Source organism: Microcaecilia unicolor, chromosome 7 (genome assembly GCF_901765095.1).
Source record: "Microcaecilia unicolor chromosome 7, aMicUni1.1, whole genome shotgun sequence".
NCBI classification, from domain to species: Eukaryota; Metazoa; Chordata; class Amphibia; order Gymnophiona; family Siphonopidae; genus Microcaecilia; species Microcaecilia unicolor.
In genome coordinates this window covers 18,511,710-18,539,336 of record NC_044037.1, presented here as the reverse complement: position 1 = coordinate 18,539,336, position 27,627 = coordinate 18,511,710, and the positions used below count along the sequence as shown (strand labels likewise).

The 27,627-nt window shown below is 42.6% G+C and overlaps 1 protein-coding gene across 8 annotated transcripts in view; it reads left to right on the top strand.

The window, feature by feature from the left end:
* Positions 1-27,170, top strand: part of PAK3 (p21 (RAC1) activated kinase 3) — a 231,987-nt gene extending 204,817 nt beyond the window's left edge. For all 8 annotated transcript variants that reach the window (XM_030209913.1, XM_030209916.1, XM_030209918.1 and 5 more), the window contains 4 exons: positions 1,352-1,451; positions 4,877-5,073; positions 11,445-11,582; positions 26,266-27,170. In XM_030209913.1, coding sequence (XP_030065773.1) covers positions 1,352-1,451; positions 4,877-5,073; positions 11,445-11,582; positions 26,266-26,355 — 525 coding nt within the window. In that variant the 3' untranslated portion in view covers positions 26,356-27,170. The remainder of the gene's footprint in view (positions 1-1,351; positions 1,452-4,876; positions 5,074-11,444; positions 11,583-26,265) is intronic.
* The last annotated feature ends 457 nt before the right edge of the window (positions 27,171-27,627 follow it).

Here is a 27,627-nt window from a genome sequence, read left to right as displayed (position 1 = left end):
ATACTATCCTACCCATAACGTTCATGGGGCTTGTTGAACAAGTAAAAACGTATGTGCTGTGACTAGTAAATGAAACATGCAGTATATCTGCAGAAAGAACTGTGGAGCTCGGTAGGATATACAGTGTAGTTAACAGGTTCCTACTGGCATAGAAGGAACAGTTTGACTCCCCCTACCCCCCTCACCACCACCTCCACTCTTCCACAGAGTCAAAAACACCATTCCCTGCAACAGCCGTCCGCCTCGGAGGTTTCCCATTAACCACTGGCCAGGTTTGCTTCAGCTCAGCTTCTGAAATCTCAACGTGCCTACAGAGCCCCTATGAATAATACATATTTTCATTACTACTACTACTACTATTATTTAGCATTTCTATAGCGCTACAAGGCATACGCAGCGCTGCACAAACATAGAAGAAAGACAGTCCCTGCTCAAAGAGCTTACAATCTAATAGACAAAAAATAAATAAAGTAATCAAATCAATTAATGTGAACGGGAAGGAAGAGAGGAGGGTAGGTGGAGGCGAGTGGTTACGAGTCAAAAGCAATGTTAAAGAGGTGGGCTTTCAGTCTAGATTTAGGTGGCCAAGGATGGGGCAAGATGTAGGGGCTCAGGAAGTTTATTCCAGGCGTAGGGTGCAGCGAGACAGAAGGCGCGAAGTCTGGAGTTGGCAGTAGTGGAGAAGGGAACAGATAAGAAGGATTTATCCATGGAGCGGAGTGCACGGGAAGGGGTGTAGGGAAGGACGAGTGTGGAGAGATACTGGGGAGCAGCAGAGTGAGTACATTTATAGGTTAGTAGAAGAAGTTTGAACAGGATGCGAAAACGGATAGGGAGCCAGTGAAGGGTTTTGAGGAGAGGGGTAGTATGAGTAAAGCGACCCTGGCGGAAGATGAGACGGGCAGCAGAGTTTTGAACCGACTGGAGAGGGGAGAGGTGACTAAGTGGGAGGCCAGCAAGAAGCAGATTGCAGTAGTCTAAATGAGAGGTGACAAGGGTGTGGATGAGGGTTTTGGTAGAGTGCTCGGAAAGAAAGGGGCGGATTTTACGGATGTTGTAAAGAAAGAAATGACAGGTCTTGGCAATCTGCTGGATATGAGCAGAGAAGGAGAGAGAAGAGTCAAAGATGACCCCAAGGTTTTGAGCTGAGGAGACAGGGAGAATGAGAGAGCCATCAACAGAAATAGAAAACGGGGGGAGCGGGGAGGTGGGTCTTAATTTAAAAAGCTTTCTAACTGGGGGGTCTGAGCAGCAATTTAATCCACTTGTCAACACCACCGTACAGTAAATTAATCTATTCAATGTGATTTTATGTCCTGAATTAAATTTTTTTTTTCTGTCTTTATGTAAGTGCCTCCAAGCATTAGATTTCTTGCATTCGAACCAGGTGATCCACAGAGACATCAAGAGCGATAACATTCTCCTTGGCATGGACGGCTCTGTCAAATTGAGTAGGTATATTCCTGGCTAGGAGGCTACGGTGTGGCTGTCTTGTGTTGCACAGTGTTCATTACAAAATGATGGTATAAGGTATCAGCTATTTCTACTGTAGTGCAAAATGATCTTAATGGCATAAACCTTGTGGCCTGATGCATTACTCTTCAAAGCAGGGTAACTTTCTTCTAGAATGTGAATTATAAAGGGGCGCTATTTTCAGGTGGCTATTGTAAAAAGGAAAGTGGGCACCTACTTTTTTTTTTTTTTTTTAAAGAGAATGATACTGTTAACAGGTAAGATTTGCCAGAAAACAGACTAGCAAGAAAAGGAATGATGGTGCTGGCAGTAATATCTAGCCCCTGAAGAAACCCCTGCAGGGTGAAACACATCCGTGTTAGGTGCTCTTTTTAAATAAATTTGTTTATCAATAGTCTTATGTGTTCTTACCACCGTGTCTGCTCCGACCCCTTTATTCCTATTACTGAAAAAGATGTGAGCAAAATTCATACATAAAATCTGGACTTATAGAATACTAGTAAAAAAAGGCCCGTTTGACAGAAATGAAACGGGCGCTAGCAAAGTTTTCCTTGGAGTGTGTGTGTCAGAGAGAGAATGAAAGAGAGAGAGACAGAGTGGTGTGTGTTTGTGTGAGAGTGACTGTGTGTGTGTGTGACAGAGAGATAGTGTGTCAGAGAGAGTGTACGTGAGAGAGTGAGTGTGTGCCCCCCCCTCTCGCAGGGCCCCCCTTCCTCCCCACCCCCACCTCTCTGGTCTCAGGACCCCCTCCCCACCTCCCTCTCCCCTGCCCCCCCCTCCAGCCACCCATGTACAGCAACCCTCCCCTTCCCCCCCCCCCCCAGCGCATCAAACCCCTTCGCCACCCGCAGCTGCCATTGGTAACGCTGTCCGGCTGCCTGCTGCTTCTCCTGTTGAGCAGCAGCAGCCGCTACAAAAAGAAAAAAAAGCCATAAATGTTTTTAAACCTGAAACACGGCACCGTAGACAGGCATTGGCTGTCGGCTCTGCAGCCGCTCCTCCTCTCGCCTCTCACGTCGCTGCACTCCTCCAGGGTCTTACTCCAGGGACAGTGACGTGGAGACGAGAGGAGAAGCAGCTGCAGAGCTGACAGCCAGTGCCTGATAGCTGTCTACGGTGCCGCGTTTGAGGCTTGAAAACATTTATTGCTTTTTTTCTTTTCATAGCGGCCGCTGCTGCTCAACAGGAGAAGCAGCAGCGGCCGGACAGCGTTACCAGTGGCAGCTGCGGGTGGCGAGGGGGTTGATGTGCTTCGGGGGGGGGGGGGGGGGGCTTGGGTGATGCGCCGAGGGGGTGTTTGAGTGGCGCACTCACAGCTGATTACCAAGCAGGTGGAGGAGTAGGGAAACACGCGGAGCAACTTGCTCCGAGTGTTTCCCTACTCCTCCCCCTGCCTGGGAATCAGCTGTGAGTGGTCAGCCTGGCTACGGAGCCTAGCTCAGCAACTCCAGGAGCCACGGACACAGGCAGCTACATTAGAACGTTGGAGGTGAGAATTATTATATGGGATTGGAGACAAATTAATGGAGATTTACACATTATGGGCCAGATTCTGTATAGAGCGTCTTAAAAAAAAAATATGTGCAGTAAACATTTCCGCCTAAGCGCATTCAATAAGCGGCACCTAGATTTAGGCGTGATATATAGAATACGCACAGTTGATATCCAAGTGCCTAAAACAACGCGCCTCCATTTACACCAATGAAAACGTTGTATAAACCCCTGCGTGTAGATTTATGCGCACTGGGCCTTATTCTATAACTATGTTCATAAATTTTAGAATGCCCACGAAATGCCCATTTCTCCGAGGACAAGCAGGCTGCTTGTTTGCACGTGTGGGTCGACGTCCACGTCGGCCCAGGAATCGGCATTTTGCAAGCAAAATATTTTAAAAAAAAGTTTTACCAGAGTCTTCTGGCGCACGTGCAGCGTGCACCGATTTCCCGCCTGTCGCGTGAACACTTCTCTTCAGTTTTTCTTTCTCAAGTGTTGAGGTGCGGCAGCGTTCGTTTCTGCTCCTCTTCAGGCCCAGGAAGATGATTGCGAGTTCGTTCGCTTCTATTTCTTTAATTTTTTCTTACAAGATTTAAAAAAAAAAAAAAGGTTTCCGTAGGTTCCTTTTAGTTTTTTCACCTATTTTTAGTTTTCTTTCTTGTTCGTCGCGGCCGGCCTTTAGGCTTCGCGGTCAGGTTCTCCCCTTTTCTCTTTTGTGCCTTTTTCTGTTTTTAGGCACAATCGCGTCTCTTGATTTCGCCGAAGCCGTTTTTCCTTTCATGTCATCGAAGACTCCCAGCGGCTTCAAGCGTTGTACTCGGTGCAACCGGACTATCTCAGGTACCGATACCCACGCTTGGTGTATTCAGTGCCTTGGGCCCAAGCATAGCCCAGCCGCTTGTAGTCTGTATCTTCGTATGAAGAAACGGACCCAAGAGTCTCGAGAGGCCCAAAGAGCAAAACTTTTTGGGGCTCAGTCCGGTCCTTCGACATCGAAGAGAGGTAACGGCTGCTATGAGACCAACCTGTGCTGGGAGCAGTGAGGCGTCGAGTGGGTCTCCACCTGCCTCGAGGCCTCCTGTTGTGCAGGCCCCTCGTCCCGGCCCCGAGGAGGCATGAGGATTCCACGTCCTCCTCATCGGTACCGAGGAATCTCGATGACGGGCGTAGAGCAAAGGCTAAGAAGCACCGTCATCGTTCCCCTTCGACACACGGTACCGGGAGCTGAAACACGCCCACCTCCCCTTTGGAGTTATTTATTTCTCTATATGCTTTTTGATTTAACTGAAGAGAAGTGCTCACAAGACGGGCGGGAAATCAGTCCGTGCATGCGTGCTGCACGCGCACCAGAAGACTCTGGCAAAACTTTTTTTTAAAAATATTTTGCTTGCAAAATGCCCATTCCTGGGCCGACACAGACGTCGACCCACATGTGAGAACAATCAGCCTGCTGTCCTCGGAGAATACCTGCTTACGGGTAAGTATCTTCACTTTCCCCACCTATAGCCACTCCCTTTTTGAACTGCACACATTAGAATTTAGGCGCAGTTTATTACAGAATACGTTTAGCGAGTTGTGCGTGTAAATTCTAATTGACAATTAGTGCTCATTATTGCTTAAGTGCTGTTATCAATGCTGATTAGCTTGTTAAGCCAATTAAGTTACGCACATTTATAGAATACGCCTGGATTTTGGAATCGGATATCTAGGCGCACTACATAGAATCTGGCACTATATATACATTTATAAACGTTAGCTCCAATTTTTTGTTCATTGTACAAAAGCCGACATTTCACTTCATTGTTGTCTTGTATTACTTTGTATAAAGTTCTCTTGTTTTCTAGTAGTTGCAGAGACATTAAGTCATTACCTAGTTCAAGTCATCCTAACCGTGCTTTCTTCTTTCCAGCTGATTTTGGTTTCTGTGCTCAGATCACCCCTGAGCAGAGTAAACGGAGCACAATGGTAGGGACCCCCTACTGGATGGCGCCCGAAGTGGTGACCAGGAAAGCGTACGGTCCCAAGGTGGACATCTGGTCCTTGGGGATTATGGCAATAGAAATGGTGGAAGGAGAACCCCCGTACCTTAATGAAAACCCACTCAGGGTGAGTGCAACTGCAACAATGGCCACTCATGGCCTACTGGGCATAGATAAATGCAGTCAATGCAAGGCGACGGATTTGGGCAGGTTTTTTTTTAATTTTCTGGGGTATTTGATCATGGAGCTGAGAACATGCAATTGGGCCTGTAGGAAAAGAGATGGGTGACATGATAAAGGTAGAGATTATATACAGTTTGTTTTACAATTTTTATTAATGCTTTTATTACTACTACTACTTATTTCTATAGCGCTACTAGACGTACGCAGTGCTGTGCACTTGAACATGAAGAGAGAGTCCCTGCTCGACAGAGCTTACAATCTAATTAGGACAAAGAGTAGCAAGATTCCATGCAGAATCCCAAAGAATAGCAAGATTCCAGAATCCCATAGTAGCAAGATTCTGTGTGGAATCCCAAAGAGTAGGAAGATTCCAGAATCCCATAGTAGCAAGATTCTGTGTGGAATCCCAAAGAGTAGCAAGATTCCGGAATCCCAAAGACGACTACTTATCATTTCTATAGCGCTACTAGACGTACGCAGGGCTGTACACTGCACATGAAGAGACAGTCCCTGCTCGACAGAGCTTACAATCTAATTAGGACAGACAAACAGAACAAATAAGGGATGACAAAGAGTAGCAAGATTCCATGCAGAATCCCAAAGAATAGCAAGATTCTGTGTGGAATCCCAAAGAGTAGCAAGATTCCGGAATCCCAAAGACTACTACGTATCATTTCTATAGTGCTACTAGACGTACGCAGCGCTGTACACTTGAACATGAAGAGACAGTCCCTGCTCGACAGAGCTTACAATCTAATTAGGACAGACAAACAGGACAAATAAGGGAATTACTAAGGTGGGAATGATAAAACATTGGGTACTGAACAAGTGAGTTAAGGGTTAGGAGTTAAAAGCAGCATCAAAAAGGAGGGCTTTTTTTATTGTATTAACCTCGGCTTAAATGGAATATAAATGACCAAATGTAAAATTCTCCATGTAGCATGACACTTGTCAGTGAATAGATCCAGGGCAGCCGAGGGGGGGGGGGGGGGGGGTCGGGGACAAGATCCCCCAGGCCCGGCTTCCAAGTAAGCGTTTATAGGATGGCACAAATGACTTCACCACCTCAGTTTTACATGCTGGCATTTCTCCCCACCCCTGCCCTGTTCAGTATCTCTCTCCTCTTTCCCTCCTCCTTTAGGCAGTATTCCTGAAGGCTACTGGCAGCATCTAAAAAGGAAGCAGCCTGCCTTTGGCTGGTCTTGGAAGTGTTCTCTCTGCTTTGCCCCGCCTCCTCTGACACAGCTTCTTGTGTCTGCGCAGGCAGTACCTGGCAGAGGAAACATTTCGGAGGCCAGCCAGAAGCAAGTTGCTTCTTTTTTTTTTTTTTTTTTTAATCTTCCTGTCTGCCCGCAGGAACACTGCCGAGGGAAAGTTGAGAGAGATATTGAGCGGGTGGAGGGGGGGATGCATTGTTTGCCCCAGGCCCGGCTTTGTCTCTTGGCAGACATGAATAGATCTCGCCTGTAAGGCTTCCTGCACTTGAAGTCACCACTGTAGCCAGTAAATCACCAGGTGATTTTTGGATGAGTGTGAACAGTTTAAGATGCTGTCAGAGATGTGGGATCACATGTTGATAGTAGCATATGTCTCCTAGAAAATGAAAGGATTGCCCAGGCAACTCTTAGAAACATAGAAAATGATAGCAGATAAAGATAATATGGCCTTTTCCTCTACTCAACCATACCAATGAATTAGCTCTATTTTCTCTTCCTCCTCCTGAGATCCTCTGTCCTTGCTTCAAGCCGCCCTGAATTCAGATGCAGTCTTTGTCTCTACCACCTTGGCTGGGAGGCTGTTCCACAGATCCATCACCCTTTCCTAAAGAAATATTTCCTTAGATTACTCCTGAGTCTGTCCCCTTTCACCTTCATCCTGTGCTATCTCATTCCATAGCTTCCTTTCAATTCTATGCAAACAAAGGTATTTACATTTTTCTCTCATATCTCCCCTCTCTCACCTTTCTTCCAGAGTATACAGTTGAAATCTTTTTATGGCTGGCCTCATACGCTTTATGGTGAAGACAACTGACCATTTTAATAGCTGTCCTCTGGACTGACTCCTGTTTATATTATTTTGAAGGAATGTTCTCCAGAATTTATTATTCAATGTGTAATTAAACTCTGTAATTCATTGCTAGAGAATGTAGTAAAAGCTGTTAGCTTAGCGGGGTTTAAAAAAGGTTTAGATGGCTTCCTAAAGGAAAAGTCCATAGACCATTATTAAAATGGACTTGGGGAAAATCCACTGTTTATTTCTAGGATAAGCAGCATAAAATGTAGTGTACTGTTTTGGGATCTTGCCGGGTACTTGTGACCTGGATTGGCCACTGTTGGAAACAGAATGCTGGGCTGTCCCAGTATGGCAATACTTATGTACTATGAATTGTATACAATATTCTAAACGAGATCTCACCAGAGACTTGTGCAAAGGCACCGTTATCGCCTTTTACCTGTTGCCCATCTCTCTTCCTATTCACCCAAGCATCCTGGCTTTTGCCGTCACCTTTTCTACCTGTTTGGCCACCTTACGAGCCCTGGTATGCAGTGTGCTTAGCTTTCCATGATCAACTGTATGTAGAAATCCTTAAGAGAGCTGAGTACTGGAACCAGGCTTTCAATTTCAGTCAGCTAAAAGGTGACTTGCTTCATGAACTCCCTTTGCACTGGCAGGATTAGGCTAAGGGGTAAGTTTTTATTTTTTTATTTTTTTATTAATTTTTATATGGATTACCCACCTTTTCAGTATTAGCTCATTTAGTAACAGCAGTAAAAACACAATAAAGAATATTTAGCAAACAAGGGCCACAGGCCTTAAACATTTCCAGCCCCAATTAAAAATAGAAAAAACTGTAAACCCGCATATTTATTATTAAAATGCAGACTAATTAAAACAATACAGTAACACACTGTAACACAGTAAGTGACGGAAGGTAAAGACCTGCATGATCAATCCCAGAGCCACTCCGAGCAGGCTACACTCTTTCATGATATGCTGGCGTCACAATTACGGAAGTCAGCAATTTGTCACCGTGTCTGTCACATATAAGCCGTTCTCACCATTCTGATAGTCCAAAGAGTTTTATTATTATGGCGGCAGCACGATCACATTCATTATCAATATGTAATTAATCCAAAAATCCAATCATATATCTAAAAAAAAAACCCATTTTACTCTCATGTCATTATTTGGCACACTGATAACAAAATAATTCAATCAAAATTCAAAATAATAATGAAGAAAAATAGCAAAATTTCAAAAAAGTCAATTAATCTTTAGTGTCCAATGTTCCCGTAATAAGCCATATGGGAACAGATTGATGGGAACATAGGACACTAAATGTTTAAAGCAAGCACTTAGGGCCCTGTTTACTAAGCCACGCTGTAGGCGTTAGTGCGCGCTAATGATAGAGACGCCCATTATATTCCTATGGATGTCTGTAGGGTTAGCGCGCGCTAAAAAGTTAGCATTCCTACAGCATGGCGTAGTAAACAGGGCCCTTTAATGATTATTTTGAATGATTTTCATGCACAAATATGATTAAAAATATGAAGGAGGTTTTTTAAGACCACTGATGAGAATGGAGTCTCACAGATTTTGGTCACATGAGATATGACAGATACCATTATCTAGACTTTTCAGTTCTTTTTTCCTCATTATTTTGATTGAATTGTTTTGTAATCAATATCATATATGTTTTTAAATAGTTGTGTTCTTGTATTAATATTGTCTTGTAATTCTTCTTCTTAATTTGTTATGTAAGCTTTATTGAACTGAGCTTTCTTGGGAAAATGTGGGGTAGAAATGTCGTCATAAATAAATATATTTTTGGTTAGTTACAGGGTTTTTGCTGAAGTTTCTCAGTTTTTGATTTGAGTATTCAGCATGCACCATTCTATTTCTGAGCATTTCCTAGGAACAAAGCAAAACAGAATTTTTTTTTTTTAATAAGTACAAGTGAGCAGGAAGAAAATTTAATACAACATGTCTTTAGGAGCCTGTTCCTAAGAACAGGAAGCAGTTTGGAGGACTCTGCTAGGAATAGTCCCAAGCTACAGTGTCTTATTTGCTGAGACTGACTGTTGATACCCCTCCAGTACTCACCTGGGATATAATGTATGAGCCATTAAACTGTGTTCACCAGTGCATATCTGAAACCAAGCCTTGTTAGCTTAGTTTGACTACAAATGTAGCCTTTACTTCCGCTCGGAGAATTTCAGAGTTGCAGGCCCTTTCTTGCAGAGACCCTTTCCTGTGTTTTACGGAGGCGGGGGTACCTGTTAGTTCCTTCGTTTTTGACCAAGGTGGTTTCTCGTTTCTACTTGGGGCAGTCCGTGCATTTGCCGGCCTTCCACTGGGAAGATTACCCTGAGCTCTTTGCTGCCTCGACGTGAGACGGGCTCTTCTCAGGTATTTGGAGGTGATGAATGAATTTCAACTTTCTGACCATCTCTTTATCCTTTTTGGAGGCAGTAAGAAGGGTTATATGGTGTCCAAGGTCACAATAGCCCGTTGGTTGTGGGAGGCCATCTCTTTGGCATACGTGGCATTGGGCAAGCAAGCCCCTTTGCAAGTTCGTGCTCATTCTACACGAGCTCAAGCTTCCTCCTATGCAGAGTCCCGTTTGGTTTCTCTGGAAGGTATCTGCAGGGCAGCTACATGGGCTTCGGTCCATACATTCACTTGTCATTATCGGGTGTATGTGGCAGCTCATCCAGATGCGGTGTTTGGCTCATCGGTGATTTCTGCCGGGTTGGGGGTGTCCCGCCCTACTTGAGGACTGCTTGGGTGCATCCCACAAGTCTCAGGATTAATCTGTGGAACACCATGGAAGGAAAAATGAATTCTTACCTTATAATTTTCTTTCCATTAGTCCCAACAGGTCAATCCAGAGGCCCCCCCCCCCCCCCTGGGTTTACTGTCTGCGGTTTTGTTGCGGTTGGTTAGTTTTTTTTCGGGTTCCGTTGTTCTGAATGTTCCTTCATTTGATTAAAAAATAAATATAGAAGTGGTGGAAGTATGTTGGGCAATTGGTCTGACAATGTCAGGAGAGTTTTATATTGTTTCCATTCCACTGCTTTGGTATCATTCATACTGAGGTTCAGTTGGCTGCACAGGTCCACATATAGCAAACCTCGGAGGTTCTCTCTATCTCCACCTGCTGGTAGAGAGAGACACAACCCACAAGTCTCTGGATTAATTTTTTGGGACTAATGGAAAGAAAATTATCAGGTAAGAATTAATTTTTCCCTAAAACCTGCTGTTTCTTTCTTTCTGTATAATATCACCAAAATTCATCCTTTTCCTTTCTGATCACACAACCAGAACCCTTATCCACACTCTTATCTCCTCTCACTTATCCTCTTATCTCCTCTTGCTTCTCACAGATCTCCCACTAAGCCATCTCTCTCCCCTTCAATCTGTTCAAAATTCTGCTACACAACTTATATTTTGCCAGTGTTGCTATATTCACATTAGCCCTATCCGTTTCTGCATACAGTTCAAACTCCTCTTATTGACTATAAGTGCATTCACTCTACAGCTCCTCAGTACCTCTCCACTCTTACCACTCCCTACACTCCTCCCCGGAAACTCTGTTCACTGGGCAAATCTCTCTTATCTGCAACCTTCTCCACTGCTAACTCCAGACTCTGTTCCTTTTATCTTGCTGCACCAAATAACTGGAATAGACTTCCTGAGCTGCTACGTCAACCTCCATCTCTGGCCGTCTTCAAATCTAGGCTAAAAGCTCACCTTTTTTATGCTGCTTTTAACTCCTAACCCTACTCACTTGTTCAGTACCTACCTTAGTAATAACGTATCCCTTATTTGTCCTGTTTGTCTGTCCTAATTAGATTGTAAGCTCTGTTGAGCAGGGACGGTCTATTCATGTCCATTGTACAGCACTGCATACGTCTTGTAGCGCTATAGAAATAAGTAGTAGTAGTATGTTAGCGGGTCCCAGTCAGTATTCAGTGCTGGTGCCCACATCAGTAACCAGGCAACGGTAGTCCTGTTGTCCAGTTAGCTATACAGGCACCGGTACTGATTGCCACTGGTGCCCAAATAATTTCCAGCACTGATGAAATTTCGCCCTGGACTGCCCTGTCAAATACTGGAGAGTGCAGTGACAATCGGAGGGGGTCTTCAGCAGCATTGCTCATGTAAGTGCCACTGCATATCACCTTCTGAACTGCTCAGTGTGATTTTTTTTTAAAAAGGAAGAAGCCTCTGAACACAGCCATGAGCCAGCAGGTGCTGAAAATGTTGAGAAAGGTGAAGCCTCTGTATCTCCTCCCTATTTTATTTCCTCAGGCCTTGTATCTGATAGCCACAAACGGAACCCCAGAGCTCCAAAATCCTGAGAGACTGTCGGATGTTTTCCGAGACTTCCTGAACTGCTGTCTTGAGATGGATGTGGAAAGGCGAGGGTCCGCCAAGGATCTTTTGCAGGTGGGATGGCTGAGATTAATGATGTTTTAATCAATGGAGTTAAAGGAGGGGGTGAGAACCATGGAAGGGCTTCCCTTTGTACAGTTCGAGGTCCTTCAGGAACTCTGGGAAAATCATGTACGAGAGACTTTCAGGTCACCTCAGTCGTCAGCACTATGTGGAAATGCAGTGTGAGGGTAAACCAGCTATGACATGGCCCCTGCTGTGGGAGTATACCTTAGTGTAAATCAGTGTTTCCCAAACCTAGTCCTGGAGGCATCCCAGCCAGTCGGGTTTTCAGGATATCCACAATGAATATTCATGAGAGAGATTGCATGTACTGCCTACACTGCATGCCAATCTTTCATGAATATTCATTGTAGATATCCTGAAACTCTGACTTCCCTAATAAAAGTAGTAAAAGAAAAATCATGTTAACAAGAGCAGTTTTACTGGCTTTATTAAAATTTACTGTCACAGGCTTATTATAGTGATAACGCCTCTTGGTAAAGTTTTATTACCACCCTACACCCCAGGGGCGTAGCCAGACTTGCATGAGAGGGGGGTCCACAGCTCGAGGGGAGGGGGCACATTTTAGCCACCCCCCTCCCGCCGCGAACCCTCCCCCGCCGCCGCCTACCTTCCGTTTTGCTGGCGGGGGACCCCACTCCCCGCCAGCCGACGTCCTCTCCCGTAGAACGCAGCAGCACTGTCTGGCAGAGAAAAGTCTTCTTCCTTGCATGCTGACGTCCTGCACGTTCGTCAGACTCGGAGAACAGAACGTTCTGTTCTCTGAGTCTGACGTCCTGCACGTACAACGTGCAGGACGTCAGCATGCAAGGAAGAAGAGGACTTTTCTCTGCCAGTGCCGCTGCGTTCTACGGGAGAGGACGTCGGCTGGCGGGGAGTGGGGTCCCCCGCCAGCAAAAAGGAAGGTAGGCGGGGGCGGGTTCGCCGGGATGGGGGTCCCCACAAATCTACGGGGGCCCAGGCCCCCTCAGGCCCCACGTAACTACGCCACTGCTACACCCTCTCCACTTGTCTCCCGAGGCAAAGGGCTTCGGCTGTTGGAGGCATGTCTGCCATAACAAGATGACATCAGGGTCAGTAATCCAGCGATGAGTTAATCTACTGCTGGGTCGATCTTGATCAGGCACAGATTAGAAACCAAATTTACTTCTAAGAGCATCACCTACTCCAGAGCTGGCTCTGTTAGAGCTGCAGAGTTGATGGTTTTTGAGCAGCGTTAATACTAGTCTCAATGAAATGGTGACTCTTTGGGATGATGAAGATGTTGAAAAATGTAGCAAGGTGAACTGGACGGATTACTGTGATGATACTGATTCTGTCAGATATAACCTGGGCACAAAGATGAGAGTGCCATGGCATGCAACACTAGCATAATCTTTCCAGTGACTGGGTGCACAAACCCTTTTCAAGGTGGTCCTTTGCCTTTTTGAATAAAGTGCATTTTAAAGTAGAGACTTCGGTAAGGAAAGAATTTCCTCCAACTGTGATTTCGTGATTCAGGAATTGTCTAACCACAGACTTTATCTTGAAGACGAGGAAGTGGCACAGTAACTATTAACCTCCCCAGAGCTCTTAGCCTTGTACCACTCTGCCCGTCAGCACACGCATAGAAAAGTGCATTGGAAAATATGTCACATGGGTGCAGCGCGGCATCTAAAATGTAACTCTTGGTGGATTTTGTCATTTTGGTTTCTGTATAGCTATTTCCGTATGGTGTCAACAGAATATTTTATTGGGAATAAAAGCATCAAGGACCCTGATGTGGCCATGTTTCAGCGCATTGCCTGCAGCAGGGGTATAAACAATTCCTTCGATGTTGCCTCCGCTGTATTTCACTGTAGAAAAAAAGTTTATTTTTTTAGGGATGTATCAAATATTTGTATTCAATTTGATTTGGCCCCGAATAGTGCCCCGAATACATTATTCACATTCAGCCAGATAGTGATTTAAGTTTGAATACGAATAATCTGGGGTTCTACTGTGCCAAATCCTATTGAAATAAACACTTGATCTCCGAGTTAATGTTTCTTCTTTTATTATTTATTGTTTTAAAGCTCGATGCTCATTGTTCGTATTCAGCAACATAATATTTTTCATTATTTGTATTCAGCTGAATAGTGAAATATGCTGTTCGATACAGCTGTAATATTTTTATCTATATATTAGGAGTGGAGGAGTGGCCTAGTGGTTGGGGTGGTGGACTTTGGTCCTGGGGAACTGAGGAACTGAGTTTGATTCCCACTTCAGGCACAGGCAGCTCCTTGTGACTCTGGGCAAGTCACTTAACCCTTCATTGCCCCATGTAAGCCGCATTGAGCCTGCCATGAGTGGGAAAGCGCAGGGTACAAATGTAACAAAAATAAAATAGATACTATTGGATTCTACATGGAATGTTGCTACTATTGGAGGTTCTACATGGAATGTTGCTACTATTGGAGATTCTACATGGAATGTTGCTATTCCACTAGCAACATTCCATGTAGAAGGCTGCGCAGGCTTCTGTTTCTGTGAGTCTGACGTCCTGCACGTACGTGCAGGACGTCAGACTCACAGAAGCAGAAGCCTGCGCGGCCACATTGGTGATCTGCAAGGGCCGACTTCTACATGGAATGTTGCTAGTGGAATAGCAACATTCCATGTAGAATCTCCAATATCCAATAGTAGCAACAGTGGAGGAGTGGCCTAGTGGTTGGGGTGGTGGACTTTGGTCCTGGGGAACTGAGGAACTGAGTTCGATTCCCACTTCAGGCACAGGCAGCTCCTTGTGACTCTGGGCAAGTCACTTAACCCTCCATTGCCCCATGTAAGCCGCATTGAGCCTGCCATGAGTGGGAAAGCGCGGGGTACAAATGTAACAAAAATAAAATAGATACTATTGGAGATTCTACATGGAATGTTGCTACTATTGGAGATTCTACATGGAATGTTGCTATTCCACTAGCAACATTCCATGTAGAAGCCTGCGCGGCCACATTGGTGATCTGCAAGGGCCGACTTCTACATGGAATGTTGCTAGTGGAATAGCAACATTCCATGTAGAATCTCCAATATCCAATAGTAGCAACAGTGGAGGAGTGGCCTAGTGGTTGGGGTGGTGGACTTTGGTCCTGGGGAACTGAGGAACTGAGTTCGATTCCCACTTCAGGCACAGGCAGCTCCTTGTGACTCTGGGCAAGTCACTTAACCCTCCATTGCCCCATGTAAGCCGCATTGAGCCTGCCATGAGTGGGAAAGCGCGGGGTACAAATGTAACAAAAATAAAATAGATACTATTGGAGATTCTACATGGAATGTTGCTACTATTGGAGATTCTACATGGAATGTTGCTATTCCACTAGCAACATTCCATGTAGAAGCCTGCGCGGCCACATTGGTGATCTGCAAGGGCCGACTTCTACATGGAATGTTGCTAGTGGAATAGCCGTAGCAATGAAAGGTCCAAAAGTTTCCACAGAAATTCAACACAAGAGAGAAGCAAGTGGAAACACAGTTTCAAGAGATCAAGCCAGGATCAGGGTTGAGATGCTCCAAAAAAAACTTTATTGAGGACCCAACACGGTCCGTGTTTCGGTTTTTTAAAAAAACCTTCATCAGGGGTCTAAAAGATAACAATCAATCATATATATTGTTAAATAAAAACAAATTAAATCAAATACATTACAACAAATATAGAAATGTAAAAATACACCACATATAACAAACATAATGTATAAATAAAAAGAATTTAAAAAAATTTTCCTATTATGAATCAAATTCATTGATCGAAAGTGTAGACTGAATCCATATATATATTGTTACTATCAAATGGATGTCATAGGGAACAAATGGTAAATCAATTATAAGTAATTAATTTATGAGACAATTGGTAAATTGATTATATGTAATTAAACCAACATTATAAAACCGTTTCCAAAAATATTATGTATTAAAATAATTTGATTAAGTATAAATATGACCCATAATATAGTGTATAAATTATGTATGATATATAACAGAACTGGTGTCTATGGATGGAAGAACAAAAAATATATATAAATGTCATGAATTTAACAGAAGGCATTAATGTCATGTATTAAAGAAAAGGCAATGATATGCTAAATGAGAGATGAATAACAGGTAAATAACAAAAAGTTTACAGCAGATATTATCTTAATGAGAAAAAGCAATGATATGCTGAATGAAAAATAAATAACAGGTAAGTAACAGAAGATTTACAGCAGATATTTTCTTAATGCATATATATTAAATGAAAAGGAAAGAAAAAATCAATTGAACATACCAATCAGTAGTAGCACAGGAGATATACTGACAGACAAAGGAGCTTGTGAAAATGTGGTCTCTATAAAAAAATTTTAATAATTAAAAATCATAATCAATATTATAATAATATGTTGTATTAAAACGTTTAACGACAAAAATTTTGTTATGCTTAAAAGATATATAACTAACTCATGATAGCAAAAAAATTTTTTATCATATTAAGTGAAAATATATATAAAAATTCACCATCTATGAAATCATGAAGTAAAAATAAAAGGTTTTGAACATGTGTATCCAAATGTCGGTAATTTTATCAACAAACGTAAAAAACCTAACCTCCAAAATCTGAGAGGACAGAAAAGGTCTACACTTACACATTCCAGCAAATCTAAAAGAGGACTACATGTCAATACAAATTATATACTTCAAATTATGCTAGCGCATAAGATATGTGTATATGTGCACATCCCTAACGAAAAGAGCACCGAAGGTATTGGCAGAAAGGGCAACAACTAAGGAATATATACATATATTCATGGTGTTGTATCAATCGGTCGTCGTGTTTTGATAAAAAAACTTGTATATGAATTCAGTTTGGTAAGGTAATAAAAAACTAAATGCCAAGATCCACTCCATGCTAGTATGTGAGATATAGATAGATATATCAGTATGTACCTTACGTTTAAAAACGCCCAAAGTTCTAACAGAAAAGATATATCGATAGTAAAGTTATCATGTAGTCAGAATGAAAGCCAGCTACATATATATCAGTGATTCCGTGTCGAGTAAAGATGTTATGCTAAATAGAATCAGAAAAGAAGAATACCTTACCTTGAATGAAGAAAAAATGTAGCCTCGTACCAACAGGTATAGTTTGAAATTGTATTGAAAAGGGCGCCAAAAAAGACATTATTTAAATAACGCTATGATGTAACGTGGAACCCGTGGATAGGGTATTTCAAATTTCAAAATAAGGATTGGCACATATACTAGCTAATGAAAAACGGGTAACAATTACATTAGACAATCATTGTAGGGGTAAGTGAATGAAATGGATGGAGGTATAAGGTGATAAATATGTCACACAATCATTTAAAAGATAATTAGATGAAAAGCTAAAAGAATTCATAGAAATTAAAAAGTTAATCGAAAAAACGATTTTGAAGAGCTCAATAGGATAATAAATTAATGAATTAATATTTAGGAAATAACCAAAAATAAGGGATGATAGAGTAATAACCAAATAATTAATCAAGTAATACTTAAACGATCATTTAAACAATACATATGGGCTTCCGGTGACGTCATGACCGTGAGGGGTTGAAGGAAAAAGATCTCTCCGGCTTCAATCCCCCCTCCGCATGATCAGCTCACAAACCGCGATCTAAAAACGAAATTCGCCACAGCCTGAAACGGCAGAGAGGCCGGCAACGTACACTTTAACTTAATTGGCGGCGTAATGGCAGCGAAAAATGTACATAAAGATAAGCTCCGTGGTAGAGGAGCAGAAGACAAGATGGCGCCGCCCGCAAGTCCGCCGGGCCCAACAGTGTCATCGGCTTGGATCGCCGAAATAACCTCAGAAATGTCCTCAGTGTTAGAAGCTATGTTGGATCGCCGGCTTTCCCCCATAAATACTAACCTGGAAAAGGTAAAAGAACAGCTCACAGATCTTTCTCGGGATTGTGCAGGCTTTCAAACACGTGTGAGTGAAATTGAGGATAGAGTAACGGAGGTGGAGACAATACAAGAAATAACTCAAAAAAAGCTGCAGGCGATGGAGGAAAAGATTGAGGACTTAGAAAACAGGTCCAGGAGAAATAATATCCGAGTGGTGGGCCTGCCAGAAACGTTACCCGAACGGGGCTTGGAGGTTTTTTTGGCACGCTGGTTTGCCAGTGAACTACAATACCCAGAAGCCTCGGGGCCGATACAAATAGAACGGGCTCACCGCATCGGGATGAAAATGACTGGCACCAATAAGCCAAGAGTGGTAATTCTAAAATTTTTGAACTATGCGCAAAAACAAGAAGTGATGAAGTTGCTGAGAGCTGGGAAAGCATTGGAGTATGAAGGAATCCCAGTAAGATGTTTCCAAGATTATTCAGCAGGGGTAGCAACACGGAGGAGACAGTTTTCGGAGGTTTGCTCAACGCTATTCCAAAAGAAAATAAGATTTGCACTACAATACCCTGCCAAATTGCGGGTCACGCATAATGGTATTACTAAGACATATGAGACGGCAGGGGCGGCTAAAGAATTTCTACAACAGCTGGGAACATTATCTTCAGATGCAAGTTGAACAGCATAGAAAGAGAACACTCTGAGAACACTGAGTAATGTCATACAGAGAGGTCAGCGGAGACCTGATTGGTCAAGATATGACACTACAGTAATCTCCCAGCCAAGAACAAAGATGGACCACTTATAGTAGCAGAAAGCTTGGCAAGAAGGCTGCAGTTGGAAAGTTAAGGTCCTATGGTTTGTGAGTTAGACTTGAATGTTGATTTTTTTTTTTTTTTTGCTGTTAATTAAGACACTATATGGCAGACATGGCCTGTGGGTGAACCGATTTGAACCCCTGGTAAAAGGGGGGAGACCCTGTAAGTGTCTGCTCAGCTTGACAAGAAAGTTATGTTTTATGTTTATTGTAACAATGTATAATGCGGAGGGGGGAGGGAGAGACGTAAGGAAGTTAAGGTCCTAATTGGTGGACCTGAGAATAAGGGATATAGGGTTTGGGGGGGGGGAGGGAAGAGGGATGCAAGCAGGGCACAAGTCTTAACTAGTAAGGATGTAGAACATAACAATGAAGTTGACACAGTGGAGGTGCAAGTGGGGGGGGGGCAGAGGCTGGGATGTCCCCCTCGAGTACAACAGTGGACATTTATGGAGAAAGGCACACACTTTCAAATCCAAGAATAGTAAGAATACTAACGTGGAATGTAGGCGGAGTTAATTCGCCAATCAAACGTTCTAAGATTTTACAGCAATTAAATAGGCAAAGGGCAGACATAGCACTCTTGCAGGAGACGCATCTGAACCAGATTGAACATGCCAAGCTCAGCACCTGGTGGGTCGGGGATTGTATAGCAGCAAATGCACAAGGTAAAAATGGAGGAGTAGCGATACTAATTAGAAAAGGCATAGCCTCTGTAATTAATCCACTTCTGATTGATACTGAAGGCCGCTATGTTATATTGGAAGTGGTAGTTGGGAGACAGAAACTGCTTATCTGTAATGTTTATGCTCCAAATAGATATGATCGGAAGTTTTATCAAACTTTGATAAACTTTTTGCTTAGGCAACTGCACGCAGCTATAGTGCTGGGGGGTGATTTAAATGCAACTTGGGACCCCTCTCTGGACAGATCAGCCCCGGAGACGGCCTCTTCATGTTATAATAATAGAGGCCTCTTACAGTTGAGCCAGATGTTGGGCCTGGTTGATGTGTGGCGGGTGCTGCACCCAGGTGAGAAAGACTATACACACCTGTCGCGGGCCCACTCCACTCAGTCGAGAATTGACTATATTCTGACATCACGTCAGATGTTTGGGGAAGTGACAACAGCGGAGATAGGACCGTACATGGTGTCGGACCATGCCTGGGTTAAGATAGAATGGATACCAAGCGGTACAACTCCACAGGAATACAAATGGCAATTTCCCCTGGAGTTCAGTTCAGATCCAATGCTTAAAGGCAGGTTACAAGCTTGCTGGGCGGAATATAGTACTCATAATCAAGAACACATAGAAGACCCAGTTTTGTTTTGGGAAGCGGCTAAGGCGGTTCTTAGAGGCGAAGTGATAAGTCATGCACACTTTGTGAGGAAGACACGAGATAGAAACATCTTGCGTTTGAGTACCCAACTTTGTAAGACACGGAAGAGATATGGGGAGACACACGCGATAGGTGATAAACAACAAGTGCTGGAACTTCAGACCGCCCTAAATGTACTTTTGCAAGAAAGGGCACACAAGTCACAGTTATACTATAGATATATGCTCTATAAACATGGTAATAAAACAGGCAAGTTGATGTCAAAAATAATTAGCCCCCGGGGAGGGACTAAGAATATTTTGGCACTGAGACAAAGGGGGGGAGGGCTCCACACATCAGACAAAGCAATATGTGAAACTTTTCGGGCCTTTTATCAAGAGCTGTACGCTTCCCCAGAGGAAGACGGTCTGCTAAACCAGATGTATTTAGAAAATCTGGCTCTACCAAAGCTTACAATACAAGAGCTGGATAGTCTCAATCAATTAATTACTGAAGATGAAGTCAGTTTGGTTATTGCTCACAGCCCACGACTAAAAGCCCCGGGACCAGATGGGTTAAGGGGAGAATTCTATAAATTAATGGAAGGAGGGGTTATACCTGCAATTACTAGATTTTTGAACCAAGTGATAGAGAGACAAAGGTTACCCCCAGACTTGAATAGGGCTCAAATAATAGTTTTGTTGAAACCGGGGAGGGACCCTCTAGAGCCGACATCGTACCGGCCTATCTCCCTGTTAAATTATGATACCAAGTTATTGGCAAAAATCTTGGCTAATAGATTGGCGAGGCTGCTCCCAAGGTTGATTCATGAAAGTCAAGTAGGATTTGTGGGAGGTAGAGCTGTGAGTAAGAACTTGAGAGCAATATTGACATCACTAGAACACAGCTCGCAGGCGAAGGTAGCATCATTGCTGATCAGCTTTGATGCGGAAAAGGCCTTTGATAAGGTTCACTGGAAGTTTCTTTTTGACACGTTGGAACAATATGGATTTTCAGGGAGATTTGTTGAGGCAATACATGCTTTATATGCCAACCCATGTGCCACTCTGAGAGTAAACGGGATAGAATCGGAAAGTTTCTGTATTAGGAGGGGCACGAGGCAGGGGTGCCCATTGTCCCCTCTTCTCTTTGTTTTGGTTTTAGATCCCCTTATTAGAGACATCATGGCAAACCCTTTGATCCGGGGAGTTGGCTTAGGGACACACATGTTTAAGATTGCAGCATTTGCGGATGACATTTTGGTACATCTCACAAACCCAAGGGAATCCTTAGATACGTTATTGGAAACCTTCCGTGAATATGGCGACTACTCAGGTTTCCGTATTAATCTAGACAAGTCAGAAGCGCTGGCTTCGCCAGAGGTGAACCAGAGGGACTGGGCTCCCGAATTTCCGTTGAGATGGGCCAGAGAGTCCTTTAAATACTTAGGAATCCGACTCACAATGAATACATTAGATTTATATCAGTTGAATGTTAAAATCTTACTGGAATATACAAAAACTAAATTGGACTCTTGGATGAGTCTGCCACTGTCATTAATGGGACGGATACATGTAGTACAAATGGTGTTGTTTCCGCGCTGGTTGTACGTTCTTCAAACTTTACCCATACGTCTATTGCGAGTTGATTTGAAGCGGATGATGCGCCTTTTCAGTAGATTTTGTTGGGCAGGCAAAAAGCCTAAAGTTAGCCAAAATCAGTTAATAGGGAGCTGGAGACAGGGGGGAATGGGTATCCCGGATGTGTTCCTATATAATCAGGCGTGTTTGCTGCGCCACTTAGTAGATGTGGTGAATGCCACGCAGTATTATACACCTATGGGCTTGGAGGAAGCTTTTTTTGCTCCCTATGATATATTAGCATTGCTCCACTTACCTCGAAGTCAGCTCCCCTCTAAACTTAAAAAAAGTATCATACTACAACCCCTTCGGGAGGCGTGGCAGTGGTGGATGCGGCAAATGGGGGGCCAACCACACGTTACAGATCAAATCCCAATCGTAGGCAATCCTGTTTTTGAGGCAGGGATAGATAACCCGACATTTGGCAGGTGGCAAGGGCTGGGCATCACAAGATTGGAACACCTATTGTTGGACAATGGGGAAATGATAACATTTGACGCTCTTCAAGATAAAGTGGGATCAGCTTGGGGTAATAGATTTGCCTATGCACAGGTCCGACACTATGTGAAGTCCCTGAGCCAAATATCCCTGAGAGGGCGGATGGGAGAGCTGCTAAGGGTTTTCATTGAGGAGTTGCAGATAGAGAAACAGTCTGTATCAGCACTGTATGGGGCACTGGCTAGGCGTAGGCCTCAGAGGCAATACGTTGATCTTAAGCGAAAATGGGAACAAGATATGGGGATCTCCCTGGCAACATGGGATGTGTCAGCTACCTTGAAGGGCATACGGGCGTTGGTAACAGATGAGAGGCTGAGGGAGTGTGGTTATAGAGTGGTCTTACGGGGGTATATGTCTAGAACACAACTGGCTCATATGTTGGGGCCGGACAACTCGGGATGCTCTAAATGCGGAGGGGGTCCCAGCTCGTTATATCATGCATTGTGGCAATGCCCCAAGGTGCGCATGTTTTGGCAGAGGGTAAGAGGGTTTTTGATTCGATTGGGGAACAGAGTTCAAGGAACGGAGCGGCAGTTTCTGTTGGATCAACCAAGAGCGTTTGCCCCATTAGGAGCCCCCGCTATAATGCTATGCAGAAAGCTGAGCTTGGTAGCGCGAAAATGCATTATGCAATACTGGGTCTCATCGGAAGGGCCAGCTTACTGGCATTGGCGCAATCAGGTGCATCTCCTGGCCTCTTGGGAGGCTAGGGATTCAAAACGATCGCCTAAACGTAGAGTGCGATTTCTGCAGATTTGGGAACCATACCTGCAAATGCTTAGTCCAAGGGGACGTAGTCTGCTTGTTAATGCCTGATAAATAGTAGAATAATAGAGAGTACGGATAGCCTGGAGTAGTTAATTTAATCTAAAGTGGAATTCTGCTTGCAAGGGGGGGAGGTATTGGGTGGGGGGTTGGAGGGGTTGAGTGAGACGTAAATGGCTAAGCTTGGCAGTGATCTAGAGCTTTGATGTTTAGTTACTGATATTTTGTGATAAGCACTATTTTACCTAATGAAGTATTCATGAGTATGATATTAGGAACAAGAGTCACTCAAAACCTATTGTTAGCATGGGCCAAGGAATTGTCAAGAGGGGAGGGGGAAGGGGGAAAAAATGGGGATGAAAAGTGTTTGGCGAAGTTGAATATGTTGTAAAAATGCTGTTTTGTATATCAAACAATGTTATATGCATATTCTACATTACTTTGTATTGTGAGAATTGTTAATAAAACAGTTTAAACATAAACAATACATATGTAAAGACGCCAAAATTTGTAAGCGATGTGTCAGCCTATTAGTAAGAAATGTCATAAGAAATTAAACTGGGATGAGTACAACTCTGAAGGACTCGACAGAAAATGTAAGTACATATAGCAGCAGTGGTAAATGGTTAAAATCATGACGTAGTAACCAAGGTATTTAATTAATTGTAATAGTACTGGAAAAAGATCAGATAAAAAATAAATGTATAGTATTTTGAACCAATAGCTAACAAAAGAAAGAATAAGCCTATAAATTAGCTCCTTGGAATCAATATATAAAACGAAAAATCGTTAAAACAATTGTTAATTGAATATTCGTGATGACAGGCACATTAGTACCTATTTGTATAACATCAGATATCTTTCTCTATTGAAACAAAGGGGTTATAGGGCTGTTAAAATCCTATAATGACAAAATAGTAATAAAGAAAAAATTGAAAATAAAAATAGGTCTATCATCACAAACAAAGTAGAATATTCATTATAAGAAACATAGATCTAATCCAAGAAAGAGAATAGTTTAATGCTTCTGCTAAGAGATAATATTTAAAAATGATTTGGTCATATATTGCAATAGAATATATTGGATACACATGGACAGAACTATCAATAAATTACTATCATGGAATAAAAATAAAAATAATGATACTAATAATAAAAAGAGGTCTGTTATCGCAAATAGAATTTCATTATAAGGAACATAAATCTAATCCAAAAATGAAAATAAAAATAAAAAGTGGTTTTATGCTTCTACTACAAAATAATATTAAAATTTATATTTTGGATATATATGGACAGAATTATCAATAAATTACTATAATGAAATATTAAGATTGCTATTATGAAGTATTAAAAAATGAAAACTGACATAAAAAATTGATACTGGTCGTAACGTAAACATATAAATAATATCAAAATATGTATATATATGAGTTAATAGCAAAAAATAGATCAAAATAATTGATGAATTAATGAAAAGATTTTTTCAGAGAAAGTGTAAATATTCAATTTCTTTATTGAGACCTTTTGGAGCTACACATTCAGCTTGATATATAGCACGTTGTTCTGCTCTTAATAGTTTCTGGTCAATATTTCCACCACGGGGATTTTGTTTAATAAGCTGTAATACAAAGAATTTTAAATCATCAATGCTGTGTTCAGCATCGATCCAATGTTCAACTAATGGAGCGGATTTAACCTGCCTCCTGATGCAACTACGATGTTCAATTATCCGAGTTTTTATTTTCCTTTTAGTCTTACCAATATAGATCATGTTGCAAGGACATAAAATCATGTAAATCACATTATCAGAATTGCAATCACTATCAAATCTTAGTTCATATTTTTTACCTGTAGAGGGATGTATAAATAAATCTAACTGGAGGGAGTGGGCACAGACAGTGCAAGAATTGCATGGCCTGTGTCCACCAAATTTATGAATAGAATTATCTCTGATCATTGGAAGGAAAGATGGAACTAAATGATTTCTTAAATTAGGGTTTCTAGAAAGCGCAAAAATTGGAACGACTTCTTTGAAACATGGATGGATCTGAATGATATGCCAGTGTTTTAAAATAATTTTTTTAAAAGAATGGCTTAAGGATGAAAATCTAAGAGCACAGACTAAATCTGGATTAGAAAAGGATTTAGCGCCAGTATTCAACAGTTCTTCTCTAGTTTTCAGACTGGCTTTTTTAAACCCTTCTGTGGAATAGCAACATTCCATGTAGAATCTCCAATAGTAGCAACAGTGGAGGAGTGGCCTAGTGGTTAGGGTGGTGGACTTTGGTCCTGGGGAACTGAGGAACTGAGTTCGATTCCCGGCCCAAGCAGCTCCTTGTGACTCTGAGCAAGTCACTTAACCCTCCATTGCCTGCCGCACTGAGCCTGCCATGAGTGGGAAAAAGTGCGGGGTACAAATAAAAAAAAAATTTAATGTTGGTGTAATAAGAAGCTTCCATCCAAAACTGTAAATGTCTTATCTCTTTTGAGTTAGGGGAGGTTTTAAGTTTTGCTAGCAATTATCAACCAGTTCCAAGTGCTGCTCAGAGAATTGTTTTTTTTTCCTTTAGTGAAAAATAGCTAAGGTAACATTGAAGGATTTGTTTATACCCCTGATGCAGGCAGTGTGCCGAAACCTGGCTGTGTCAGGATTGTTGATGATTTTTTTTTCCAATAAAATGAGTTGACACCATACTGCTCTCCCATCGTTACACTTTGAATATTAATCTCTTCCTCGTGCAGATATAACCTGGGTCCATAATAATCAAACACAGCTCCAGTCAGCCACTGAGCACCTTAGTTGAAGTGACTCTGTGTGCGACTCGGTTGAAAGGAGCGGTTAGCTTAGCAGAGTTTAAAAAGGGGTTAGACGGTTTCCTAAAGGACAAGTCCATAAACCGCTACTAAATGGACTTGGTAAAAATCCACAATTCCAGGAATAACATGTATAGAAAGTTTGTGCTTTTGAGAAGCTCGCCAGGTGCCCTTGGCCTGGATTGGCCACTGTCATGGACAGGATGCTGGGCTCAATGGACCCTTGGTCTTTTCCCAATGTGGCATTACTTATGTACTTATGGCTAGGGCTTTTCAGCTTGGAGAAGAGACGGCTGAGGGGAGACATGATAGAAGTATATAAAATAATGAGTGGAGTGGAACAGGTGGATCTAAAGCGTCTGTTCACAGTTTCCAAAAATACTAGGACTAGGGGGCATGCGATGAAACTACAGTGTAGTAAATTTAAAACAAATCGGAGAAAATCTTTCTTCACCCAACGCATAATTAAATTCTGGAATTCGTTGCCAGAGAACATGGTGAAGGCGGTTAGCTTAGCAGAGTTTAAAAAGGGGTTAGACGGTTTCCTAAAAGACAAGTCCATAAACCCCTACTAAATGGACTTGGGGAAAATCCACAATTCCAGAAATAACGTATAGAATGTTTGTACGTTTGGGAAGCTCGCCAGGTGCCCTTGGCCTGGATTGGTCTTGGACAGGATGCTGGGCTCGATGGACCCTTGTTTTCCCGGTGTGGCATTACTTATGTGCTTATGTAAGTATGTGTGTACCTGAAACTGGGACAGTCAGAAAACTGCCTCTCCCCAGTAGGGTAACTTTTCAGAAGCACAGTTCTTGAAGAATAGCAATTGATGAAAATTTGGTGAAATGAAAACATATTTTTGGATGGGGTTTTTTTTGTGTGTGTGTGTAAATTAATTTTCTGTTTTTTTTTTTTTTTTTTTTTAAATTCTTCTACAGCATTCATTTTTAAAATTAGCTAAGCCTCTCTCCAGCCTCACTCCCTTGATCATCGCCGCAAAGGAAGCGATTAAGAACAGCAGCCGTTAGCACAGAGAGCCTTACCTCATTCCAGCACCCGCAGACTGAACACATTCTGTAAAACCTCAGCGCCCATGGCGGCAGACGGGCAGACCAGAACAGGACAGCAAATGGTAGCAGCCCAAGAGCGCTGTGTCTCTCAACACGAGTTCTTCCCGCATCTCCGAACTCCTTGAGACTAGCTGCAGACACAGAACTGGGAGTGTAGGATGCCAGCCGTCACCTCTGACTGTCCTGAAGATAGAGAAAGGTAATGCAAAGCTAACCAAACGTTTCCAGCATAATCTTTCCAATGACTGGGTGCACAAACCCTTTTCAAGGTGGTCCTTTGCCTTTTTGAATAAAGTACATTTTAAAGTAGAGACTTCGGTAAGGAAAGAATTTCCTCCAACTGTGATTTCGTGAACTTGTTCAGGAATTGTCTAACCACAGACTTTATCTTGAAGACGAGGAAGTGGCACAGTAACTATTAACCTCCCCAGAGCTCTTAGCCTTGTACCACTCTGCCCCTCAGCACACGCACAGAAAAGTGCATTGGAAAATATAAGTCACATGGGTGCAGCGCGGCATCTAAAATGTAACTCTTGGTGGATTTTGTCATTTTGGTTTCTGTATAGCTATTTCCGATGTTTTGCTTTGGTGTGATATTTTTTGTTTGTTTGTTTTGCAAACAATAATAATAAAAAAAAAATTCAGGAAGGAAGAAACCCTCCTCCAACTTCTCCCCATACCAAGGTTCCCTTGATTAGTCTGCTCTGAGGATGGTATGTTGCCATGCACGCAATCAAGACTTCGCAAGATGAGATGTACATGTCTTTAAACTGAGCCTCTTAAGCCTTCCAACACAAAAGCACACAATTTTGTTAACAAATCAATGTGTAAGTGGCATTTTCAAGGGTCCCAGTGCAGTTCTGTGTAGAAGGGAATGATGCAGCTGCCGATGGAAGGGGATTCAACAGGCTTTTTTTTTTTAGAAAAAGTTATTTAAAAAAAAAAAAGTAAAAAATAAAGAAGTTAGTATTCAAAATGATTTAACCAGGCAGGAGGGATTCCTGGCCAGTTAAGTTGCCTGGCTGGCCCAGTAGTCAGTTGCACTTAACTGAATAGTACAGCTGAATATCATCTTTGACTGCCACAGCAATCTCCAGGCTGGGGGTAAGAGCCGAGGGTTAGATGGACATTGGCAACGTTCAACAAGACATGCTAGACCACGTAAAAAGCAGTCCTAACTATGCCCGATTAACCAAACAGGTTTGCCTCTGAATATCAGCCATAACCAGA